At 48.0% G+C, this 26,290-nt stretch overlaps 1 protein-coding gene across 1 annotated transcript in view; it reads right to left on the reverse strand.

The window, feature by feature from the left end:
* Positions 1–26,290, reverse strand: part of EDARADD (EDAR associated via death domain) — a 62,578-nt gene that overhangs the window by 11,146 nt on the left and 25,142 nt on the right. The window contains exon 5 of the mRNA XM_026504018.4: positions 3,775–3,820. Coding sequence (XP_026359803.3) covers positions 3,775–3,820 — 46 coding nt within the window. The remainder of the gene's footprint in view (positions 1–3,774; positions 3,821–26,290) is intronic.

Here is a 26,290-nt window from a genome sequence, read left to right on the forward strand (position 1 = left end):
CTTGAGTTAATTCAAACAATTAAATCGTAAACATTTTTTTATTGGCAACTTTGCAAATAGCAAAATATTGTGGTCCTGAAATAAAATAACTCTACCCCAGTTGTCTATAAATTATCGGATTTGGAGCCTGCAAAATACCAACAGTGTCAGCGTGGAGTCAAATACTTCTGCAGTTACGTGCGTTGAGGGTATAAATTCATGCTTTTTTCTATGTGTGTGTGGTTTCCAGTGTGGTTGGAAATAAATATATTTAAAATGTCAGTTTATGGCTTTGATAAATTACTGGGGCACGCACACACCACATTATTCATCGGACGTAGTTTATATGCTCTGAGCTGGAAAATGATGAACTATTTTTATCTCCCAGGAAACTAACCCAAGGGCTTTTGGTGGGCGTTTGATCTCTTAACCAAAGGGAAAAACAATGCAATTTCATTTTCTGTCTCTCTAAAACACCCTTTTAAGGAGACATTAAGTTGGCAGCTGCATTGGTGAGTCTAACCGACAAATTGGAAGGATCTGGGGCAGGTCAGGCGGAGCCTTGATTTTGTCATCAAAGCTGGAGTGGAAAGGGCACTTTAAGAAAAAAACAAACTTAGGTCCGGAAGGGCCCAGGTAAAAATTCAGCATAGAATTCCATGTGAATTTGGATTCTGAAATTATGTGACACAAACATATGAACAAAGTGTCATGTAATGGACCTACTTTGAAAGAAAGTAACAATCCTATTTTACCTTCATTTCTGCGGGGAAATGAGGTTTAGGTTGGGCAAGTGCTGAATTATGCAAGGTGGTCAGAAGATCGTCCTTGAAAAACTGGCCCAGTGTGGAGAGCAGGTGTGCTGTTGTAGGACTCCACGGCCACAGTGAGGTCTTCTTTCCCGTGCTCTGCCCCTCGTGGGCGTTTGCTTCCGTCCGCACTGGCCCCACGAAGGAGGTAGCTGATTCCGATGTGTACTTTATCTTTCCTTGCTTACAAACTGTCGCTGTTGTTTCTCCTGTCTGTCTAATCCCTCCTGCTGGGGCAGTGCCTCCCGTTCTCCCCACCAGCTATAAGCTGGTTAAAGACAAGAATTAAATGAAATCCAGGCTCTGAGTTCAGGCCTGAGGGCCTGATCCAGGGAACGTAGTGAGCTTTTTGGGAAAGGTATTACAGCGGTTCAGAGACTGACTTTGGGGGTGGGCTCTGGCTTTGTTCCAGATTAAGACTGTATCTGAGATAGTTGACCTTTACCCCCGTATGACACTCAAGCCTTCCATGTGTGTACGCCCAGGAACGCATCTGACTCGTACAGAGGCAGCCTGGTGTGGTAGTTGGGACTGAGCTCCTGGCCAGGCCCCGGGCTTGAGTCCCACGTAGGACCCCTGTGACCCAGCATGACTTCTGTAATATCCACCTGGTGAGGAAAATAAGTTCGGAGCTGTCATGGGCACTTGTTCTAAGTGGCTGTTTAAAGTACTTAGAACAGGGCCTGGTATACAGTAAGTGCTAAATTAGTGTTTGTAACTAAAATGATAAAGCTTACTGAAGTTGCTACTCTCACTCAAAGATCAGCTTTTGCCCGTTTATTCAAGAGCAAAGCCATTAAGTCAGTGTCTCTCATCTTGTTTATGAAAAACAAAAACAAGAACAAAAATCCCACCAAAGCCCTGAACACACTGTGTGCAGAGCAGCCCGCTGGGTGTTCCCTTCGGCACCATCTGCTCTCCATCACTGACCTGCTACCACTCCGAAAGGGTTATTTTCTCCAAAAGTCTTCCATGTCATTTTGACACAGGTAAAATTTTTTAAGAGACAACTGAAATTTGATTACAGTGAATCTGTTAAGCAATAACAACCTTAAATCGTAAAGGTCTATAGATATTCCTAAACAACTTACTTTATCCATTCCCACTTTTAGCTCACATTCCACATTAATGTGTAGGGTGTTAGTCTTTTAAAAGTTTAAATACAGATTTTTTTTTAATTAGAAAAGAAATACGTGCTTAATGCAGAAAATCTGAAAATTCAGATGAGCATAGGGGGAAAAAATCATGCTCCTACCAGCCAAGCCGGTCAATTAGCCCATTACGGGCTTCGTGGTTCTTTTACCACACGTTGTATATATTTGCCGGCATCTGATCGTTTGTTAGAAACACATTTGCATATACAGGTTGAAGTTTTGGGGGAGAGATTTTTCTGGTATTCACTCATGTGAGAAATTTAAAAAATATAGGAGAGTGGAAAGAAAACAAAAATTGACTGCTTGTGAGCAAAGATGCTTTCTCCTCCCCACATCACACAGCTAGTGCTTCTGATTCGAGCCTGTCTGCTGCGCATCTGTGTAGGAGGGATAATTACTGGCCAGAGGTCCCAGCCTCTGGTCAGGGCGGGGTGTGGTCCAGGGAAAGCAGGTTCCAGTGGGGTGTCCAGATGGGACCTTGACGTTGGGCCTGTCCTGTGAAACCTGGTGGGAAGGCTCCCTACAAGTTCAACTGGCTCAGTTTCCCCTTTGACTTCTCTAATCACAGCAGGGTAGTGGCTGGACTGGAACCAGGATCCCAACCTCTGTCTCCCAGAGCTGTACTTCTGCTCTAGGACCCACACAGTAGGTCCTTAATAAATAAAAATCTATTCAATGAAAAAAAAGTCACCTAGAGTCTCACCACCCAGAGATAACGGCTGCTAACATCTCCTTCCTTCCTTCCTTCCTTTCCTTTTCTTTCTTTTTTTCTTTTTCTTTCTTTCTTTCTTTTCTTCTTTCTTTCTTTCTCTCTTTCTTCCTTCTTCCTCCCTTCCTCCCTTTCCTTTCCTTTCCCTCTCTTTCTCTCTCTCTTTCTGAGCCCAGTGCAGGGCTTGAACTCACGACCCTGAGATCAAGACCTGAGTTGAGATCAAGAGTGGGATGTTAACCGATTGAGCCACCCAGGCACTGCTAACATCATGTTTCTAAGGGGAGAGAAAAGTTGACTATACACCACATATTCTGATTTTCAGCATGGTTATATGGGCACAGTCTAGGTAGGACTGGTGACAAATTATCCTCAGGGTTTTAGGGTCCACCACCGTCCCTCTAAGAAAGAAAGAAACAAAACCCTAATGACTCAGGTCCTATGATATGTGTTTTAAAAGGTATAGAAAACATTAGTGATTATGTTTTTTAGTCATTCTTTTGGTAGCTTATTTTAACGTTCACTCCAGATTTTCTCCATGATGAATTAGTAAGAAATCTGAAGATTGCCAAAGTTTCCAACTTACAATAACAAGTGGGGAAAGGAGACAGATCTGAATGTTTCTCAGGTTAAACACACCAACAGCAGAATGGGGACGAGCACACGGCTGGTGAGGGAGGGGCTCCTTGGTTAACAGAGGGCCCCAGACACAGTGGGGACAGAGGCAGTGGCTGGCTGAGCTGGCCCTTCCCATGCTGGCCTGATTGGCCCCAGCCCCGCTGCCTTCTTCCACCTGGCAGGTTTCCATCAATGCCAAGGCCCCCAGGACTCTGAGGAAGGAGGCTCTGCTCTGATCTGTCGCCCCCTCCTAAACTTTTCCTATTGAGAACCCGGCTGTGCCCCTCACGAGCCAAGTAGGGTCAGCTTGGAGAAAATACTCTTTGAAGGCTTTTGTGAAATCTGGCTAACATTTCCTGCCACTTCCCCATGGCCTGTGGTTGGAAAGTTTCTCTAGCCTGTAATACAGATTTTTAAAGTTAATGATAAACTTATTTGTGAATTATCTTTAATTCCATCATGCCAGTTATCAGAGAAGCCCAGACATCTGCAGTCAATCGTTTACCTGAAAGGGGATCTCCAGTACTGTCTGGAAAGCCATTTTCTTCTCCCTGTCAACCAGAAAGCAACCTTCATTAGAATCACACCCATATGTGAATGGAGATAGTATGAATTTTCTAACATAGTTAAATTTCCACCAGAGCTTGGCAGGGGGTGGGATGGATCTCACGGACAGGATTGTAATGGGTAGGGAACTATGCGTCTTCCTCTGAACAGAAGCTCCTGGAGAGCAGGAGTCTGGTCTGTTTGCTCCCTGTGCTGGGTCCTCCTGTGCCCAGGACAGTGCCTGGCACATAGCAGACCCCAATGGATGAAACAATGTGCTACCGTCTTACTTTTATTTCACACGAGGGATGATTTTTATTTTATTCCCTATCTACTCCTTGCTTGGGCTTGTTGTCAGTCTAGGCTGTAATTTGTTTCTGTATCTATCATATTTTTTAAAAACGTATTTCGAAACTGCAAAGAGACACTGTCCAAGGCAGTGTCCAAATCTCGTGAGAGCTGACTGTGCTTCTGCCCTTCTGCTGGGGGTTCTGTCTTGACGAGCAAGGCCGTGCTGTGGAACAGGCTCCACGGATGGATTTCCTGTGACCTTGCAGGAGGCTGAGTGTGTGTGTGTGTGTGTGTGTGTGTGTGTGTGTGTGCAATGAAGTCAACACAGGGGACCATCGTCAGGCCATGTTTGTTTATGTTAATGCCATCTTCAGACAATGAAAACCTCTCTCAGCAGCGGGTCTGACCCCCTCCATTGGGTTCCAGAAGCCGCACCGGCGTGGGGTCTAGCTGCACTCGTAACCTGAAGGACCTCGCTTACCAGCTCTGGTCTCGGCACCCTCATTTGTAGACTGAGGTGGGCGACAGACTGGCTCATCACTAAGGTGCTCTGCGTTCTGTTTCGCCCTGAAAAGGCGTGCTAACTCCCTGCGGTCCAGCCCTTCAAGTCTTTTTCTCTCCATCATCTAAGAAGCCGTCCCCCTCACTCCACGCTCATAAATTCCCATGTCTCAGCAGCATAGATACATTTGTCTAATTATGAGTCTCATTTTTTTTTCTACACAAGAAGCATTCCCATGTTTAACCAGCCAGATCCCCGCCCCCGCCCCCCAACGAATCTAAATCTCTCTTGTTTCTGTTTGAGTCTTGCTGTTCTAACTGGAGCGCAAAGAAACCCGCTCGCTCTGTGTATACAGCGGGTCAGGGTTATGGGAAGTTTTTGAATGAACACAAATCTCTCTGTTTTTTCCTTTTACAGGGTTAACCCCAGAAGCTTCACAAGGGTGGGGCCACCGTTGAACGGGTCATGTAGGGACCTGCCTTCCCACATCTGTGGAACCGTGGCAGGACCGGGCAGGCAGGCCCTTTTATCAGCAAAGTCACGGTTCTGCTCACCGAATTGGAAACGTGCACGGAGCAAACAGGAACAGGACCTTCCCCTGGTGTTCAGGGACACGAACGTGAAAACTGGACAGACTCGCGCCACGGAGGTCCCCGCTAACCCAGGAGCTTTCCTTTCACGAGACACTACGTTACGTGGCCTATGTGCCTTGATGTCTCATAACTGCAGATGGTTTTTACCAAAGACAACGTCCGGCCTGAGTCATCCCCGTGACAGAGACGAGGGACATGACGTGACTCAGAGTGACTCACGAAGTACCATCTCTGTTCTTGCTCTCATTATTACGTTACGCTCCTTCTGAGGTTAGTTTTCTAAGAGTGAAATCGGAAGACTTATTTTTGCATTTGTTAAAATGGCCTTCCCGAAGCCACTTTCAGCACCCGGTTTATACCAGTTCCCCATGTCAGAACCTATATGCAAAGACAGAGAAATCTGAACCCTCGACCTCCAGGCCTGCCCTCAGATATGCTGGGGAAGTAGAGACGCACACCAATAACTAAAATACGCGGCAGATGGTGCTGAGTTCCAACAGGGAGGTATAGACACAGTCAGAGGGGAGACGGTTCCTCCGACAGGAAAAAGCACAGGAGGTTTCGTTGAACCAGAGATGTTTGAGACACACTTTGCTGAGGATGTGGACAGTGGGCACTTGGAGGCAAGGGCACTGAGCCGGGGGCCCTGTGAGCCGCCAAGGAAGCGGCAACATGGCGGCTGTAGGGCGCCTTGTCCGAAGAAAGGCCATGAGAGGCAATAGAGGGAGGGGCTCTGAGGCCGCACTGAGGCCCGGAAGCCTGTCAGGAGCTGGGCTTCATCTCACAGACAGGGGCGGGGGGTCACTCAGGAGCTCTGTCCACAAGCAGGCGTGCTCAGAGGCGTCCAGGAAACGCGGCTGTGTGTATGGAAGTTACGGAGCATGTACAGACCCAGTGACTATGAGGTGCTGTGGGGAAAAGGAAGATGGCCTCGGAGGGGACGCTTAATGAGACCCCAGACCACTCATCTGGGAAAGGAAGGGATAACGCCGGAGCCACTGCAGAGATACGCGCACGAGCCAAAAGGAGATGAAATCAAGTTTTTTCAAGAGTGATGGATGAGACTACGAGACGTCCATGGGTATTGAAAACATGGTGCTGGTCCTTGAGGGAGGTCAGGGCCGGAGATGAAAATACGGATGCCGACAGTATTAGGGAAGAAGAGAGGTGCTGGAGAGCAGGACATGTGCTCACAGCCTTGAGGAGCAGCCCGACACCTACATTTTGGGGGGCAGGGGAGGGAATGAGGAGGAAAGCAGAGAAGGGAGGTCAGAAAGGAGGGAGAAAAGCAAGAGGTGATAGCATCAAGTTAGGGAAAGTTCAGGGGCTACGTGGGCCCCGCGAAGACAAGATCTGGCGAGGAGATGAGTGGTGATATCTGAGCACGGTTGCAGCAGACATGGACGCCAGCTCCTACCAGGTGGGCGGTGAGGACAGAGGTGTTAGCCCGCAGGGCTACCCACCCCCACACCCTTCTGTCTGCTCAACTTCCTCTTACTGTTGAGGTCCCGGCTTAGACATCACTTCCTCTTGGAAAGCCTTCTGCAAACTCCCAGTGTGGGTCATGTGTTGGGGGCATCCTGTCTGCGCATCCCACGGGATGCTTGCTACACTGGGTGTGGGGGTTTGAAGTGTCTCTCTTCTGCACTAGACCACAGGACTGCCAGGCAAGGGCCCTTGTCCATGCCGTCCTGTGATTAGCACGTTGGAAACAGAGAACACAGACTATCTGTGGAAGGGACAGCGAGTGGGCAGGAGGAAGGAAAGAAGACACAAATATTGTGTGGAGTCTGGTCTCTGGAGCAGGGGATGAACTGCCATCCTCCAGGATGTTCTCCCCATGCCTCCCTCATGCTTCCAACCCTGCTCATTGGCCTCATCTTCTTGGTCACTGATTCTGTGGCCTCCACCCCCACTCCACTGTTCTGGCCTCACCTGGATTCCTGTCCACTCAGTCATGGTCCAGTGTCTTAACCATGTGATTAAAAACACCCTAGACTTGTCTGTTAGCTGCGGGCCCGTGGCCAGTCCTTAGCTCTGCCCTCCCTTCCCCCTGTCTTGCTCTAAACTGCTGAGTATTGCTTGGGAAAAAGAAGTGATAACCCTCCCACATTCGTAAGATTACATATCTGATCTCAGCTGTTCCTCCGTCATGCTTGTTCTTTCTTCCACTGTCCTCCTTAAGGCCCTCCTGGGTTTTGTTCCAAACCTTTTCCACCCAGCTGAAGGCCTCATACCCACTTGTGCTTCTTATCCTGAGAAGGGGCTGGGTCAATGTGTTTGTCCCTACTCTTCTCCTTTTCTCTTATCTCCAAAGAGATGGCGTCTTTTCACCTTCAAGACCCAACCTTTATCCTTGAACTGTGGTCATGTGCAGATGTTTTTAATGGCACTTACTGGGAAGGGTGGGACATACCTTATTTGTCTTTATATTGCCTAGCACTGATATTAGATGCTGTGTTCAGAAATGTTAGTTCAATATAATTGAGCCCAGAATCGTCGCAAGGGGGCCTCTCGCTACAGCACAGAACCTGCTTCCAGGACCAGGTCAGGCCTGCGGAGTGCAGGGGTAGACAAGGGAGCAGAGGACCAGCTCATGGACAAGGCCCAGGATACAGAGGATGTGGCAAGTTCTGTGATGGTTCTGGGAGCAGCTGATGTGAAGGATTTCCAGAAGGAGACCATGGGCTCCACCTGGAGATCAGAGGGTTGTGACAAACCAGTAGGAAACATGGGCAGATGATCCCTGGTGGCAGACAGGGCCAGCACCAGTCCTCAGGACGTGTGCTGGTGATGGGAACCCAACATAAGCCCAGTTCTAGGAACTAGAGTCCACAGGACTGGGGCACAGAGGTCCAGCCTGTGGCATCCCTGGGACCCAGGACTGGGGCCCGAGGGATTGAATGGTGCTCAGTCGCACAAGCTGTAGCTTGAGATCTCGCTCCCCCATTAAAACTGATCCAGGACCTTGGAGGACAGAGTCGTGGGTCAGAGCGGCACCGGGCTCAGCTGTGAGCAAGCCAGGACAGCAGGGGTCTCCTATCACATACAAGTCCCCCTGTTGTAAGCCAACCTCTGAAACCAGTCCCCTCATTCTACTCCCTTTCTTCTTCCCTACTTCTTTCCAGACTTCTCAAGGACTTACTTCTGCACGTGCCAGGCACATGACCCTTTGGGCTAGCTCATTGGCTACTCCGAGTACTTCTCAGGAGCGAAGGGCTACCCTTTACAAACGACAAAAAAGACTTCTGTTTAAAAGCCTTGTTTTAATTCTGAATGAAGTTCAAGTATAAAGTATCGGTTTTATGGGAGCGAATAGTTTCTGGGTATGGTTGGGTCTGTGTGCCAAAAAAGAAAGGTCTAGGTAAGAAAAAAGAGGGAAACCACCCAAATGTCCGTTGGCATATGAATGGACTAACAAAATGTTGAATGTGACCCAGCCTTAGAAAGAAGGAAATCCTGACCCAGGCTACAACATGGATGAACCCTGAGGACATTATGGTAAGTGAAATAAGCCAGTCACAAAGGGACAAATATTGTATGATTCCAGTTATATGAGGTACTGAGAGGAATCAAATTCAAAAGACAGAAAGTAAAATAGTGATTACCAAGAGTTGGGGTGAGTGGAGAAGGAATTCGTGTTTAATGGGTACAGAGGTTCAGTTTGGGAAGATGAAACGTTCTAGAGATGGATGGTGGTGATGGTTGCACATGAATGGACTTAATGCCAAGAATCATATACTTAAAAATGGTCAAGATGGGAAATATTATGTTATGTGTATTTTACCACAATAAAAAATTTTTTTTCTTAATCTTCTCAGGAAATCTGAAGGGATTGCGAAGTTGAACGCTAATGCTTTATATAAAACCAAACAGGCTAAAGAAAATCTCCATTTTGTAAAGCCTTCTCATTGTGAATATGGGGGAATTACCTAATATTTGGGCAGAGGTGTTAACTGCTGCCAAGAATTCTTTGAGCAGAAAGTTGGCTAGGCTACCCTCGTTTTGTGCTTTGGTTAGCTTATACACTGGTCGCCAGGTCCCATTTCTGCTCAGGGAGCTGCAGGCACCAGGTGACCAACAGCCACGTCTGCGGATTTCACACAGGGCTCCCACAGGGCTCTGGAAACTCGCATGGATTTCACACAGCAGCAGAACCCCCACGGCCAAGAACACACTGTGGGGAAGACTTCCTCCTCACAGAGGCATGTGTACGTCATGTATGGTCCATCCCACGTGGGGCTGGACTGACAGACCGGAGACGCTGACAGATTGACAGGGAAGGTACCAAGCCGTACGTAGGAGCTGGTCTTCTGGGAAACACGCCCTTCTGGACTGTCTGGTTCCATCTTTAAATGTCTACACTTAGCTAATTAATAAAGAGTTCCATCTTTGTTATTTTGTAAGGATAACTGCGTGGGAAAGCACTTAACCTGATGATCACCTGAGTCTGCTTGGAAACCACCACGAAGACCAAAACCAAGTTATCACTGCTCACTTGGTGGGAGCAACCTGAATTAGACCCAAAGAGCCAGAGAAGAGCTACCTTCCACTTGAATGACTTGCCCAGGCGGGGTACCAGCTCAGTGAAATTCCGTAAGTAGCTTCTTCGGGAGAACGACCAACGCTAAATCTCGATCTCTGCTTTAAGACAATATTTTTGTAAATGGCTTTGAAAATATGATTTTAAAAGCCTGGGTGTGCAATAGTAACAGATCTTCTACAGCTCGGATTTAGAGTGTTCTAGACTCTCTCCTGTCACACGCCCAGTGAAACTCAAGCCACTTTCAGTGGTGTGAATTCCCAAGACACAGCAGGTATCCATGCAACTCTCCTGAATGTATTAAATGATCAACCGCTTTTACACAGTAGGACTAGACTATGCGTCTCCTGTTGGATTTTTCTAAAGCAATTTATACTTAATTCTTTTTCTGCAAATTAATAACAATTATTACAGTAACTGTTTACACTTTTACTTTTTGCTGAAGTATACTATGTATATAAAAAGCTGGGCATATCTATTTATTTGAAAGTATATTCCAGAAACCAGCCTTCAGAAATGCATTTAATTTAGGATACGTTTACCAAGCACCGACTCAGTGTCCAAGACCATTCTCAGGCTTGCAATTTGGAGACAAAGGATCCATATCCTCGCTGCTTCAAGGTTACAAGCCAGTAATGAAACAAAGTCATGAGCATAAATACTGACACCACAAGGAATGAGTGATGTATTAGAAAGGCACAGAGAGAATGCCAGGGGAGCATAAAGGTGGGCAGGAATTCAAGTGAGACCACAGGGAACAGGGAAAGTTTCATTGAGGATGAAAGAACAAAATGCAGAAGAATGGAAATTTGAAATAAAGGCTGCCCTGCTTTGCTGGGGTGAGAGCAAACACACAGGTTTGTGTACATTTGGTTCAAAGAGGGTTCTATCCAACTGCAAGGAAGACCTGCTATTCTGGAGTTGAAGTGGGGGTCAAAGCCCACAGGTGCTCCCCTGCGACTTGGAGGCCAGGCACGCTTAGGTGTAATTTCATACCCTTGCTATGGTTTCAAAGGTGAAGGAGGCAGGGGTTTTCCCCTTGAGCATGAAGTATAGTTGATTACTGTTCTGAAATATCACCAAGTGTTTCACAGGAGGTTATGGTTTGCACGTGCAAAGGCAGCAGGTGTCACGGAGAGGCAGGGGGTTGCTGCCTAGATTTCTAACACTTGCAAATCCCGGGTGAAGGACGCACGTGACGCTGGAGCACAGACTCGTGCAAGATGAGCAGACACTCTCACCAGCCTTCAGTTCACCCTATCATTTTCCCTCGGTGCATCATTATGTGGGGACACGTGGTGGCAAGTGCCAATATTTGGAAGGTGGTTTAGACCTTTTTTAAAAAAAGATTTTATTTATTTATTTGAGAGAGAGAGCACGAGACCGGGGCAGAGGGAGAAGCAGACTCCCCGCTGAGCAGGGAGCCGGACGTGGAGCTGGATCCCAGGATCCTGAGCTGAGCCGAAGACAGAGGCCCAGCCGACTGAGCCCCCCAGGCGTCCAGTAATGCATTTTCAACTTAAATATTTTTAACTTATGAAGAGTTTATGAGGACATAACCCCACTGTAAGTTAAGGAATATTGTTATTCAAATTTTTATAAAAAGCCACAAGAGACATGAAAATCTTTCTCTCGATCTCTCAGCCCATCTCCCCCTCCAGAGGTTACTGGTTACAATCTGGGGCGTGTCCTTCCTGACTCCTTAGTCATAGGAACCAAGACTGACAGTTTTTTAACTGCAAACCATACAAGTCTACACCCTTTTTTTTAAGTGGAGGAGAAGCAGAGGAAGAGGGAGAGAGAGAATTTTTTTTTAAAGATTTTATTTATTTGTTTGATAGAGAGAGAGACAGCCAGCGAGAGAGGGAACACAAGCAGGGGGAGTGGGAGAGGAAGAAGCAGGCTCACAGCAGAGAAGCCTGATGTGGGGCTCGATCCCATAACGCCAGGATCACGCCCTGAGCTGAAGGCAGGCGCTTAACCGCTGTGCCACCCAGGTGCCCCAGGGAGAGAGAGAATTTTAAGCAGCATCCCCACCTAGTTTGGAGCCCGACAGGGGGCTTGATCTCACAACCTAAGATCATGACCTGAGCCAAGATCAAGAGTCAGACACTTAATTGACTGAGCTACCCGCGTGCCCCTACAACTTTTTTTTAAATAATGTGTATTTTTTAAAAGATTTTATTTATTTATTTGAGAGAGAGAGACAGAGATAGTGACAGAGAGCACGAGCGAGGAGGAGAGGGAGAAGCAGGCTCCCGACTGACCAGAGAGCCTGATGCGGGACTCGATCCCAGGACCCTGGGATCATGACCTGAGCCGAAGGTAGCTGCTTAACCGACTGAGCCACCCAGGTGTCCCCCTACAATTTGTTTTAATATTATCTTATGGAGGGCGCCTGGGTGGCTCAGTCGGTCAGGCAGCTGCCTTCGGCTCAGGTCATGATCTCGGAGTCCCAGGATCAAGTCCTGTGTCAGGCTCCCTGCTTAGCAGGGAGTCTGCTTCTCCATCTGCCCCTCCCCTCTGCTCATGCTCTCTTTCTCTCAAATAAATAAAATCTTAAAAAAATAATATTTTATGGATATCTTTTAAGGCCAGTGATATCTCCTCTTTTTAATAGTTTTAATTGTACTGCATCGAAGTACCAAAATGTATTCGACCAGTCCCTACAGATGGGCACGTAAGTTATCTGCAGTTTTTCTCTATTTCAAACACACTCTGCTATGATTTCTGTAGGATCTTCAAAGGGAGATCGCCTGATCAATGAGTAATGGGTGCTGCCAACCCGTGCTCTGAAAGCTGTATCAATCTGCACTCTCGACGGTGCATGTGGGAGGCTGCAGCCCAACCCCACACCAATGGGAAGTCTCAGTGAAATTCTCACTCACTAGTGAAATTCAAAGGCATTACAGCCAACAAAGTGCTGAATGATAATGAGAACAGAAGCCTTTAAGTCAAACAATTAGAGTAAATATAATGAGGGGCTGTATAATTCAGTGACTAATAAACTCCTCTTATGCTGTTCCTAGGGACATAATTACTAAGTGCTAGAAAGCCGGCATTCCTGCCCTTTGGCTTATATGTGTCTGACCACAAATATATTATTTTGACTTGGCCCAAAAGTAGAAATAAGTTAATAAAACATCAAATTAAACTATCAAATTAGAGTATAGATCTTCCTTGACTGATGAGAGGGTTATATCCCAATAAACCCATTGTAAGTTGAAAATATCCTAAATTGAAAATGCGTAACTACAGCTAACCTACTGAACACCATAGCTCAGCCCTGCTGACCTGACACGTGCTCAGAGCACGTACTTGAGGTGGGCCGTCTGGGTGGCCAGTCAGGGAAGCATCAGGTTCTTGGTTTCGGCTCAGGTCATGATCTCCGGGTTGTGGGATCGAGCCCCGTGCTCAGCAGAGAGTCTGATTAAGCATCTCTCTCTCTCCCTTGCCTGTCCCTCCCACATGCTCACTCTAATAAATAAATCATAAAAGAGAGAGAGAGAGAACACTTACGTTAGCCTGCAATTGGGCAAGAGCGTCTCACACGAAGCCTATTTGACAAGAAAGTGTTGAGGATCTCCTGTCGTTGACGGAGCACCGTACTGACAGTGGGAAGCAGATCGGCTATGTGGGTGTGGAACGGGTATCGGTGTGTTGGCTGTTGACCTTGTGGTCGCGTGGCTGCCTGGGCGCTGGGCCGCTGGCCGGCATCAAGAGAGAGGACGTCCTGGGGGATCACTAGCCCGGGAAAACATGCATAGCCCAAATTTCAAGGGTGGTTTCTACTGAACACGTATCGCTTTTGTACCCCCATAAAGTCGAAAAATTGTCAGTTGGCCCATCCTATGTGGGGAATTGCCTGTACTTTGATTTTTCTTCTAAAATTTCATTTCTGGCAAGCTTATTAAAGAAAACATTCTCGAGGCCCTGGAATGATGACTGCAGCGGACAGCGTGAGTTTGTCGTGGGAACAGGAGTTTACATTTCATTACTGTGTCCAGCGTTCAGAAACAGAATACAGGGGGCGCCTGGGTGGCGCAGGCCTTAAGCGTCTGCCTTCGGCTCAGGGCGTGATCCCAGCGTTCTGGAATCGAGTCCCACATCGGGCTCCTCCGCTGGGAGCCTGCTTCTTCCTCTCCCTCTCCCCTGCTGTGTTCCCTCTCTCGCTGGCTGTCTCTGTGTCACATAAATAAATGAAATCTTAAAAAAAAAAAAAAAACAGAATACAGGTGGTCCTGGTCTACCCCAGCCAAGGGCTAGGCAAGGCAGGCTCCACCGAAAGTCGGCAAGAGCAGCACCGGCGGAAACGCCTGACAAGGGGAGGGCTGTGAGGGCTGAGCCTGCGGGCTGGGGGAGGGAGGAGGAGGGAGAGGATACAGGGACAAGGCTGGGTGCTGGGGGGGTGGCGGGTTTGCTCCCCGTGTTGATGCGCTACCAGCTGCGGTCCTTCCCAGCGATGGCATAAGCAGAGTGAGGAGGCGGCCAGCGGAAGGTCCCCTTGCCGGACACACAAATTTAGTCTGGAACAAGTAAGATGATACGACCTGAGGAAGTTAAGTTCTATCTTGGGAGACAGAGTCAGATCTTGATGTGTTTTAGGCACAACTGTCTAGGGTATCAAGACAAAGAAAAGATCGACCCCTTTGAAAGACCCTAATCAAATTCACCTGGTATTGCTTAATTTTAACATGTATCTGTTCCCCCCAGTCCCGTTAGTAGAGGTGAGGTGGTCAAGTGCGCAGAGTGGGGGGAAGGGTGGGTCAGTGAGGGAGAGAGGGAGCAGCGGACGTGGGAGATGTATAATACTTATATTTACAGAACAGGCGGTTTCTGTCCCAGCAACACCCACCCTTGAAATTCCTTCTCCTTCCTCTACACACCCAGAGAGCTCGCTGTGTGCGTCTTTGAGAGCCCTCTCCCAGCCTGCTGCAAGAACGGGCACTCTGTTTCGGCCTGCTAGCTAGTGACCGCAGAGCCCAAGGAAGTCCGTCTCACCGGAGTTAAAAATAGCCACTTCGGCCTCCAGGGAAGTCTTCTGGTTTCACCTAAGAGCACTGCTTCCTCATTCTCGATGAAGTGAGACGTGACTAGTATTTCCCACACCCAGAACTATCTGCTTTCCCCTCAAAGAACAAACGAGAGGGCTCCCCAACCTGTTAACAGATCTTGTTGGCACTTGAACGGATCGTGCGGAAGGGCAGGTGGCGGCCTGCTGGGCTGCCTCCCGTAAGATCCCATCGCAGCGCCGCCTGGCCGCCCCGTTATTAGACGCACACAATGGCTCGGGTTTGCCCAGTCAGCTAGGTCGGTGGCCCTGCCAAGGCAACGAGCCTGCTGGAGAGCATTTTGCCAACTACCTCTCGATCCAATTTAAAGCAAAGAGCAACCCCGCCGTTTACCGGTTTTATTCCAGGCGCTCTGACCCACGCTGTGCTGCCAGACAGATAGCATTTAGAGTTGTGGGAAAAGCCGAAAATCTCCCCAGGCAAGGGGCCCAGAAGCAACTGCAAAGAGCAGCTGCTACTGACTCAGAAACGCTGGGCATTGGGGGTGGGGGCGCGGGGGTGGGGGGGACACAGGACAAGGCACCGGTCCCAACTCTGTCCCTCATCAACGGTCTCAGGTTCCCTCGCTGCAAAACAAGAGAAATCATGAACAACATGATTTCTGTGGGCCTCTTCAGCTCTAACCCTGCCAAGCTGTCAGTCTGCCCATCTGGGCCCAAACCCACTTTCTAAATGGTCAGGATCAGCAGTGCCTCGCTGGCCTCTGGGATCTGGGAGGAAGGTGAGGACCCAGAGATGAAATGAAGGCATGGAGGCACCTGGGTGGAGCCGCTGGTTCAGAGGATGACTCTTGGTTTTGGCTCAGGTCGTGATCTCAAGGTCCTGGGATCGAGTCCCACTCGGACTCCCTGCTCAGTGCAAAGTCTGCCTGAGACCCCTTCCCCTTCTTGCTCTGCACCTGGCCCCCCACCCTTCTCTCTCTCTCTCTCTCTCTAAAACAATAAATAAAATCTTAAAAAAAAAAAAAAAAGAAGAGGCACCGATGGTAGGTAAGGGGTCAAGGCCACGGTGCGGGGAGTTGGGGGGGGAGAGTCCCACCTAAGATACAAAACATGTGTCCTTGGAAATAGAAGACTTCCGTTTCTTTGGTGAATATACAAGAGCCAAGATTACCCACAATGTCTTGGGCGTCAGTTACTAACTGAGATGGTTCTCCGGCTTGCAAAGGGTTGAGCACTTCTGTCTTGGTCCTTGTAGGGTACTTTGTGTAATACTATCAACACGCATGCTTGGCATTTCATGGCTTAAAAACTGGCTATGGCCCCCTGCGCGGCCCCCCCCCATACTCTGGGCAACATACTGTGCAGCTTTATTTTTGAAAGGTTTTGTTCAATTTCAAAGAAATCACTTAGTTATTGATAGGCTCTCAACGGATAAAACAGTATCTTCTTTTAATTTGGTGCCATTTGTCACTAGGAACGGATCTGAGCTCTTGGAACTCGTTGGGAGGAAGATCAGACTGGCAGGCTGGTCTGTTAGGTCTAGTCTGTAAATACAGATGCAAATGCAGTCCAAGAACTTTGCAGCCTTACATGGGGGGTGGAGTGGGGAGAGAGGCAGGGAAAGGATGTTCGCCACAGCAACATCTCAGACAGCCTAACAGCTGAAACCACCTCGAGTTCCACAAGAAGGAGACTCTTAAATCACTCTATGGCCAAGAATAAAACAGGATATGAGATGGGACATTTTCCTAGTGTCTCAAGAGTTTTGACTGGGGCCCCAAGTGGAGGACACTGGTGTGCATACACTGCCCAGTGAGGCCAGGTAAACCCCAAAGGACTAGCTGAGGAGGGACCGATAGTGCTGGTGTGGCCATTAATCTCCCACCCCGCCTTCAGCTCAGCTAAGGAGAGATGTCTTTGAAGGAACCGGAAGACGTGAGCGCTGTGCCTATTTCCCTTCCCTGCCATTAGGAGGAAGGGGGACCTCTGTGCCCACCCAAGCCAGGTGAGGGGGCCTCAGTATCACCACCTGTGGGGGGTGCTTGTCAGAACGGGGAGACCAGCCTCTCACTCCTTGACTGGATGCCAACCGATGTGTAGACCCCGGGCCCAACCCTTTGCCACTGGGAAGGTCTGAGGAAGTGACAAGGGAGCTGTCCCTGACAAGTTTCCGCTGGCCAAGTGCACCGGAGCCATCTTGGAAGGAGCCTACGCAGGTAAGACGGTGTGACATACCACTGGAGGAGACGCGGCTGGGACTGGCTGTTGGGGGCAGATGGAAACATTCAGCTGGGAGTGCTCCGTCCACATCAGGTCATTCTATGGTGCTGTGTTCTCACGTGGGGGAGGAGAGGGGAACTACGTCCCTATCTCTTTGGGCCTCAGAATTTCGATCAGGCCTGAGCTGAAGGTGTGGAGACAAGCTTAGAGGTTTAAGGCCAAGACTTAGTCAAGTACGGTATGGCACTCATTTAAATGCAACGCTAACCAGATATTTATTGAGCGTTTACCGTGTGCCGGAAGACTGGTACTATTGTACCTATTTTACGAAGGAGGAAACCGACCGAGAGAGGTCAGGTAACCAGCTCAAGGTGACAGAGCTAGGGGCCTCAAAGGTCTGTCTGGCTCCAAAGCCCACGGTGAGGCCAGTAGCAACCATAACATGGCGTCTGGAGTCCGAATGCCTGCGTGGTTCAAATCTTCGCTCCACTACTCAGTAGCTGCGTGACCTTAAACAAATTATTTAATCTTCCTGTGTCGCAGTGTGCATTTGAAAAACGGACATAGTAATAGCACATATCCCACATAGGGTCATTTGGAAGATTACATGAGTTCATACAGGTCAGTGCCTGGAATAACTCTTGGCCTTAAAAATGTTAATTACTCTTCTTTTGATTGCATCCCATTAACTTCTTAGAATGCTTAGGATACCATATTAGGTTGAGAAAGGAGGGGTTCCCCGGGTGGCTCAGTCGGACTCTTGGTTTCGGCTCAGGCCATGATCTCAGCGTCATGAGATTGAGCCCGTGTTGGCCTCCACGCTCAGTGTGGAGTCTGCCTGATATTCTCTCTTGCTCTCCCTCTCCCCCTCCCACTTGTACTCTCTGTCTCTAAAATAAATAATCTTTTTTTAAAATTACATTGTCTGTACAGTGTGATTACAGGGATACACAAAATAGTTATACCCATGTAAAGGAAAAGGAGAGTAATACTTCCCTTATCTTCTTTTCATAAGAACATGACTTTTATTTGGAGGTTAGTCAGTTGGGAAAGCTCTGGCTTTCTGCCTGGAAGAGGACGTAAACAACCAGGGTGCATGTGTTCTGCACACGCAACACCCCGGATGCTAGAAGACAGGTGTTCCTCCATCCATTCCACTTATTAAATGCCTACCAAGTATTAGATTCCAAGATAAATGCTGTCATATAATCAACACCAAATCACTGAATGCTGTTTTAGGTTGAATTGTGCCTCCCCCACCCCCACTCCAAATTCATATGTCAGAGTCCTGACCTCAGCATGTGACTGTATTTGGAAATACGGTCTTTACGGAGGTAATCAAGTCACAGAGAGGTCATTAAGGAGGACCCTAACCCAAGAGGACGGGCTTCCCTATAAAAAGGGGACATTTGGAGATGGGCACCACACAGGGCCATACCTGGTAGCAGGTGGGAGCAGCCCGCATGTGTGGGGAATGACGAGTTAAGGCCGTGGGCGTGTCTGCACCCGTCACCCCCTGGATGTGTGGTCTACCCCACCCTTCTTCACTCTGCTGTGCAGTGAAGTTCCCAGGGCATTAAGAACTGTCAGCAATGGGAGCTTACCCCAAACCATTTCAGTTAGAATCTCTGCGGGATGGGACCCAGGCACTGGCGTATCATAAAAGTTCTCCAAGTGATTCCTATGTGCGGTTAGGGTTCAGATCCACTGGGCTAAGCAGATCACAGGTGGGCAAAAACTTAAATCTGTTTTCTCTGGGCCACTAATAGGTGTTTTCCATGTTTTGTAAATTTGTCCTTAAGGACTCTCCTTCCTGCCTACGGCGTCAGATCGCACAGCAGCCACCTGACACACAAAGGACCCCTGCCCCTTCTCTGTGCAAAGCCAGGCTCACAGATTATCCAGAGATGGTCAAGAAGGGCAGGTGCTGAGGGGATATGGCAGATGAGGGGTAAGAGGCACACTTGACAAATCTCACAATAACCGTAGCTGCACGTCCATGTTAACGTGAACTCAAATTACTCATTCCTCAGCCTTGCTGTGGAACGGCGATTGAACCCATGGCCAGGTGCTACCCCTCTATTCAGTGATTTGGTCTGCAGGAGAGGAAGTGGGGTGCATCAGACCCACCTACGGGGCTTTTAGAATCGACGCCTGGGTTGGAAAGGTTCTGCCCTCTCTCTTCCTGTTCTGGAAGCTCCGAGCTCCGACAACCTGCCCCACTCCCTTGTCTCTACCCCGCCTGCCTCTTCTCAACGATGGCCAGCAGGGTGGTTTCACTAAGGCCTCCGCACCCCTCTTCCTCCCAGATAACAGGACCAACCCAGTGCAGGACACAGTCCTGGTCTCAAGGGGCAGGAGCCTGGCTGAACCCCAAAGTCAATGCCTCGAGCTGTGTTCGCTCCCTTGCGTGTCCTGCCAGCTCAGCTGCCCTGTGGGTTTCTGGAGGGAGAAACCTGGCCTTGGGGGTCCCTGCAAGCCACACGGCCACACGAGCGGCTGGGTGGATGGCGGGGGGGGCTGCCTGTACCTGAGCTGGCCCGGCTCTTGATTTCTGATGACTTTGCTTGTCTTCTGCCTTGATTGCTTTTTTTCCCATGTTCCCCAAACGCGTCACTTGCTCTGGTACCCGGAGCAAGGCAAGCTTCATTCTGAGTCCCGATTACAAATGGCAACTCCCGGCCAGTCCTGGGACTCCCGGCCAGTCCTGGGGCTCCCCAATCCTCCTCCCCTGCTTCATTTCCCTCCAAGCACTAGTACCAGTAGAAACAATCGATCCTGTACCGTCGGCTCCTTGTCAGTCTTACTTACTAGTTGCACGCCCGTAAAGCATCTCTGATGTCTGGATGACATTTTAAGAGCTTCAAAAAGACCAATTCATTTCCCCCCCAGTGCCCAGATTCGCTGTTTTCCTATTTTTGACAGTGACCCCCCCCCACGCGCCCAGTCACCAGCAGTCACCAGGTTCCCTTCTCTTCTGTCCCAAGCCCTGATGGACGTCAAGCCCTTTCACTTCCTTCCAAACATGTTGACGTTTGGTTCTTGTTTCGTTCTGTTTGCAAATGTTCCTATGAGTTGAATTATGTACTCCCCCAAAGAGACACATTGGGGTCCTGGCCTCCAGCACCTCAGAACGTGGCTGTATTTGGAGACAGGTTCTTTACAGAGGTATCAAGTTCCAATGAGGTCATGCAGGTTGGCCCTAAACCAGTATTACCGGCGTCCTTGTGAAAAGGGCACATTTGTACAGAGAGCCACGCACAGAGCAAAGACGGCAGGAAGACACAGGGAGGAGATGGCCATTGACAAGCAAGGGTAGAGGCCGGGGACAGAGCCTGCCCCCAGAACCCTCAGAAGGATCCATCTTGGACTTACAGACTCCGGGGCAGTGACACCCTGCTTGCAGAGCTTGGCAAGAGCAGCCCTAGACACCAGCACGGATGCTAGGAAAGGCACCCTCCCCTTCTCATTCTCCCCTGCACATCTTCACTCAAGCCCTGGGGACCCCATTCCTGGGTGAGCACCACAGCCTCCGTGTTTCTCCCCCGCCCTCCCCTCGACGAGCCACTGCCAGGATGACTTGTCTAAAACTCTGTTCTTACGCCATCATTCTACACGGACACTCTTTCAGGAAGCTCCCCAGGTCTGCAAGATCAAGACGACTTTGCCCAGAGCAGCGCTTTCCAAAGTGGAGCTGTTGACCCCGCTGGATGCCCAGGTTGACAGCCAAGCCCAGGTGGTGGGAGAAACAAGGCTTCCCTGTTCAGAGAAGTTGGCTTACCTGCCAAATGAACTCAACCAGCTGTCTCCGCGCTCTGCTTTCTCTTACGGAGATGCACTGAGATTCTCCAAGAATCTAAGGGAGAGCTTCTCAGCTTACCTGCCTACGGAGCCTCTGCTCTTGGAGCATCCAGAAACATTCCTACTCAGCTTTCCAGGCTGGAGATGTCAAACGCTACTATGACTGTAGCTCTAAGCGGTCACCACTATATCCCCGGCACCTAAGAGAGTGCGGTATTGAAGATGTGATGGATGGATGGAGGCAGCGTCATCTAGCCTGTTGCAATCCCCTCCTGCCCCACTCAAGGGTCGCCACTCAAGGCGTTACTCAAATCTGACATCAACTATCTCAGCGTCCAGGGTCTTCACGTCTAAAAAGAATGCGTGCATCTTTACCTAACCAGCCTTCTTTTTGTCCTGTCTCTGAAAAAGTTGAGATTCTTACTTTTATTTTTGAAGATTTTATTTATTTATTTGAGAGAGCGTGAGAGAGACAGAACACAAGAAGGGAGAGGGTCAGAGGGAGAAGAAGACTCCTCAACTGAGCTGGGAGCCCAATGTGGGACTTGATCCCAGGACCCTGGGATCATGACCTGAGCCGCCCAAGTGCCCAGAGATTCTTACTTCTCAAATGCTAACTCATCGATATGTGCCTAGGATAAGATTATTTATCTAAAATATGTGTGCGTATATCTTCTCTGCCAGACTCTACATTCCTTGGAGGAAACCAATATGCTGGGTGTTCCCTACAGAACACTTTTTTTTTTTTTTAAGATTTTATTTATTTATTTGGCAGAGACAGCCAGCGAGAGAGGGAACACAAGCAGGGGGAGTGGGAGAGGAAGAAGCAAGCTCCTAGCAGATGAGCCTGATGTGGGGCTCGATCCCAGAAAGCTGGGATCACGCCTTGAGCCGAAGGCAGACGCTTAACGACTGTGCCACCCAGGCGCCCCAGAACACTTTTTTTTTTTAAGTAGGCTCCACACCCAGCGCGGAGCCCGACGCGGGGCTCAAACTCACAATGCCGAGATCAAGACCTGAGCTGAGATCAAGAGTCAGGCACTTAACTGATTGGGTCACACAGGCGCCCCTCCACAGAACATCTTTAAGCACATTATAAATCAGTATTTGCTAGGAACATTAACCCTGGAAGGAAAATAAACCCCACTAATTATTATACTTCTCCTTCTCCTGTTTTGGGTATCTTCACTCCTGGTAATACCTTATCCTTCAAAATCCACTGTTTTCCATCCTGAAAAGAACCAGCATTGTTCCTGTATTTTCTAACACCCTCAAACAAGAATTTTTTTCCCCTTGTTCCCTTAAGGAATCTGCCAGGACTGCATGAACTTTCTTATCACCCACTGATTCTTTAAACCCTGCAATTATATTTTTGTCCTGAGGACCAATTTCTGCTTCTGAGCTCCTTTTCTTCCTCTGGCCTCAAAATGAGGTGTTCCTCAAGCTTCCACCCTTGGCTCCTTTCTTTGTTTTTCTACAAGGACTCCCTCCTTGGCAGTCTTGTCCACTCCTGAGGCTTCAGCTGTAACCTCCTAACGTGAGACTCTTTTTTTAAATTTTTTTTTAATTTTTTTAAAGATTTTATTTATTTATTTGATAGAGAGAGACAGCCAGCGAGAGAGGGAACACAAGCAGGGGGAGTGGGAGAGGAAGAAGCAGGCTCCCAGCGGAGGAGCCCGATGTGGGACTCGATCTTGGAACGCCGGGATCACGCCCTGAGCAGAAGGCAGACGCTTAACGACTGCGCTATCCAGGCGCCCCTCTAACGTGAGACTCTTAAACCAGGCCCTAGAGCTGCATTTTCTAGCACTTACTGGGCATTGCCGCAAATCTCACACACCCCAACCTCTACAAACCTTCATCTCCTGTTTCACAGCCCACAGACAAACAGAACTTAATCCCAGCAATACGTGAATCCTATCTTCTTCCTGAATTCTCTATTTATATTTTTGGTAGGAACAGTTTCCAGGTACAGGCTTAAAATTTACCCTCATCTTCTCTGCAGTCCCCCTGGGCTCCTGAATATGGTCATGGGGCCATCACTCACGAAGCCCAATACCTTCCATCCACCCGTGTCTGGCTCCAACTTATCCCTCAGCCTTATCATCCAGGATCTCCTAATACTTCAGCTCCAGGCAAAGTCTTTGTCAGTGACTCTCTCCTCAGACCTTGACGGGTACCATTGCCGGTCCTGCCATTGGACACGCATCCCAGAATCACTTCCATGTCAGAGACGGTAACACCACGCAGCCATTCAAACTGACAGCACAGCCATGTCGCAAACTGGATAACGTTTGTGAGATGACATTACACAACAAAAGCAAGATATATTTACAGTTGTTATAATTATTCATATGAAAAAAATGTATGAGGGAATACATCCAAATGGTAAAAAATGGTTATATTAGAGTAGTGAAATTGTGAATGAAGTTTTTCATTTTCCTAGATTCTAAATTTTACTTCGTTTGGTACTTATTTATTGTTAAATTTTTAAAAAAGATTTTACTTATTTATTTGTCAGAGAGAGAGAGAGAGAGAGAGAGAGAGAGAGAGCACAAGCAGGGGAAGGGGCAGAGGAAGGAGGCGGCTCCCTGCTGAGCAAGGAGCCTGACGTGGGACTCAATCGCAGGACCCTGGGATCATGACCTGAGCCAAAGGCAGATGCTTCACTGACTGAGCCACCCAGGCGTCCCTTAGTGTTGTTTTGTTTTTAAGATTTTATTTCTTTATTTGACAGAGCGAGAGAGGGAAGACAAGCAGGGGGAGTGGGAGAGGAAGAAGCAGGCTCCTAGCAGAGGAGCCCGATGCGGGTCTCGATCCCAGGACCTCGGGATCACGCCCTGAGCCAAAGGCAGACCCTTAACAACTGGGCCACCCAGGCGTCCCCCTTAGTGTGGTTTTTAAAATACATTTTTACTTTAGGGGGTGGCTCAGTCAGATAAGCAGCCAACTCTTGGTTTCAGGTCAGGTTGTGATCTTGGGGTCGTGGGATTGAGCCCCATGTTGGGCTCCAAGCTCAGCACGGAGTCGGCTTGAGAGTCTCTCTCCCTCTCCCTCTGCCCCTCCCCCCACTTGCACATTCTCTCTAAAATAATTAAATCTTAAAATAAAATATTTTTAGAGTAGTTTGAGAATTACAGATAACTCAAGAAGATGGTATAGAGAGTCCTCTATACCCTACACCCCATTCCCTTCACTACTAACACCTTACATTAGTACGGTTCTTTTGTCACAACTAAATGAGCCCAGTACTTTCATGTGGTTTCTAAATCTTAAAAGATAAAAGCTTTAGTTTGATAAAACCAATTAAACACATAAATAGAGGAAAATGTCACTCTTCCCATAACCTCTAGCTCTGAGTGAGCAACCTGATATTATTTTTATTATTTCCTCTTGGCATGGACTGTTGGCTACAAACTGGAACAATTTTGCTTTAGTCTCATTGGCCAGACGTTTGCGCATGTGGCTCACGTAGCTGAAACTTTACTGTGCGCTAAAGGTTCTGGAAAGTGTGTTCTTGAACATAGAGTTCCACAGAGTTTGTTTTTGTAAGTAGGGTCCATGCCCAGGGTGAAGCCCGGTGTGGGGCTTGAACTCACAACCCTGAGACCAAGACCTGAGCTGAGATCAAGAGTCAGATGCTTAACCGACTGAGCACCCAGCCGTCCCACGTTCCATGAACGTTTTTAAGCCCTGTGAACCATCCCCACACCTAGAATCTCATGTTGGGGCCCTGGTTCGCCAGCAACTCCGTAAGCTCTGCAGAGGTCTTCTCTCCTCCCTGCCCGCCCCCTGCTTTTCCTTACGTCCAAGAACACCCAGTCCAGGTCTGGTCTCAGCAGATGATCAAACAAGTCACAGTTGTAATAAACTGTAGAAGTAGGACAGGCTCTAGCAGATGGGGTATGGATTTAAGGTCCTAAAAGTAAAGGATTCTTCAGGAAATCTTGTCTGAGAAGTCGAATTCGACTCTGCACACCAGGACGCTGCGATGTTCTCCCTCCACCTCATCCAAAGAGGCAGATTTTAGTTTTCAAATGATAAAAGCACTCACACGTCAAATGTTACGTATTCTGAAGAACTTATTTTCGGCTTGCTTTTAATGTCGGAGCTCTGGAAAATGGACTGTGGGGTGTTTTTGTTTGGTTTGGTTTTTTTAAACGTGTCACCCCTAGTGAGTTTTCTTTGTTCTAACTGCCAAGTTGGTTTCAAAGAATCCTCTGGATATCCCGCAGTTAGAACCAATCCTATAGATGATTCAGAAATAATGAACTGAAGGAGCTAGGTACAGTCCCACCTTACATAGGAACAGGACAATTTCTTGTACAACAGAACTGAAAACGATCTCAAATAGGTTTCTTCCCCTTTTATTCGTCGACAGATCTATTTTCATCTCGTAGGATAGACTTCACTTCATATAGCCAGACCCATGACACTAAAACAGTTTCTGAACAGTCTCCTAAGGTATTTTCTGCACCTAATCTTAACTGGTTTTGGAAAATCCCTAAGAGCGAGCTAAACAAACACTGTAGCATTCTTGCGTTTTCATGTGAGTCTGTATCGTGTTACAAAACGTGCGAGAAACAAAACTTTGTTAAACAAATTAAGAAATGCAAGAAGAGAAATTTCATACTTTGGGTTTAGTACAATTGTTTAAATTTAGTCGGTGCCAAAGCCAATCATTAGATTGTAATGCCAAGGAAAATGCTAAGGATTACTAAATAAGAATATGGTATTCACAGGTGACCGAAGAGCCCCAAACCAAAGGTAAAAGCAGCATCGCTGACTACTTTCAAGAGAGCTGTGTAACTTAAAATCGACTGTGCTATCAACTACACTATAATTTTGCTTTTTTTGCAGAAGTGATCTGACTGTCCAAGAGTATCACTATTAATGATTTATGACAGACTGATGTCTGACAAGCAAGTCTGAACAGAACTTTCAATCTGTCTCGTGAAGAATTACTTTGCTGTTAAGGAACGGGCAGGACCAAACTAGCCCATCTTGAGGCAAGACATGCTTTTTGAGACACTTGACACTCTAAACATAGTTCAGCAGATGTGAAGTATTGTGCAATTCTGCTAATGAGCTTTGAGCGCGTGGAAAGCAACGGGCTGGACAGTGAAGCACACGGCGACCCAATGAACCTTCTGGAAGAATGTACCTCAAAAGGTGAACAATGGAATGACAGGCAATTCTCAATTTTGGGGGTACAGTTTTGTCCTTTCTAAAGTTTAAAATAACATTCTTTTATAATCGGAAAACAATACCTGGATTTGCTTTTTTGGCAAAAGACAGGAAAAAAAAATAACATGTTACTGAAAAAAGGAAAGGTTTTATGAAAACGTGTCAAAAATGTTATTAGACTATCCAGTTTTGCTTGGGGCTAAAAAAAAAAAGCTTCTCATTCACAGCATACCAGCTCCATCTGAAAGCAAGCAGCCTCTGCTCTTTCATGCACGAACACTGACGGTCCGTGTGTAGCCTACAGACAAGTGTTTTTTTTGAAGA

Source organism: Ursus arctos, unplaced genomic scaffold (genome assembly GCF_023065955.2).
Source record: "Ursus arctos isolate Adak ecotype North America unplaced genomic scaffold, UrsArc2.0 scaffold_7, whole genome shotgun sequence".
Classification (NCBI taxonomy): domain Eukaryota; kingdom Metazoa; phylum Chordata; class Mammalia; order Carnivora; family Ursidae; genus Ursus; species Ursus arctos.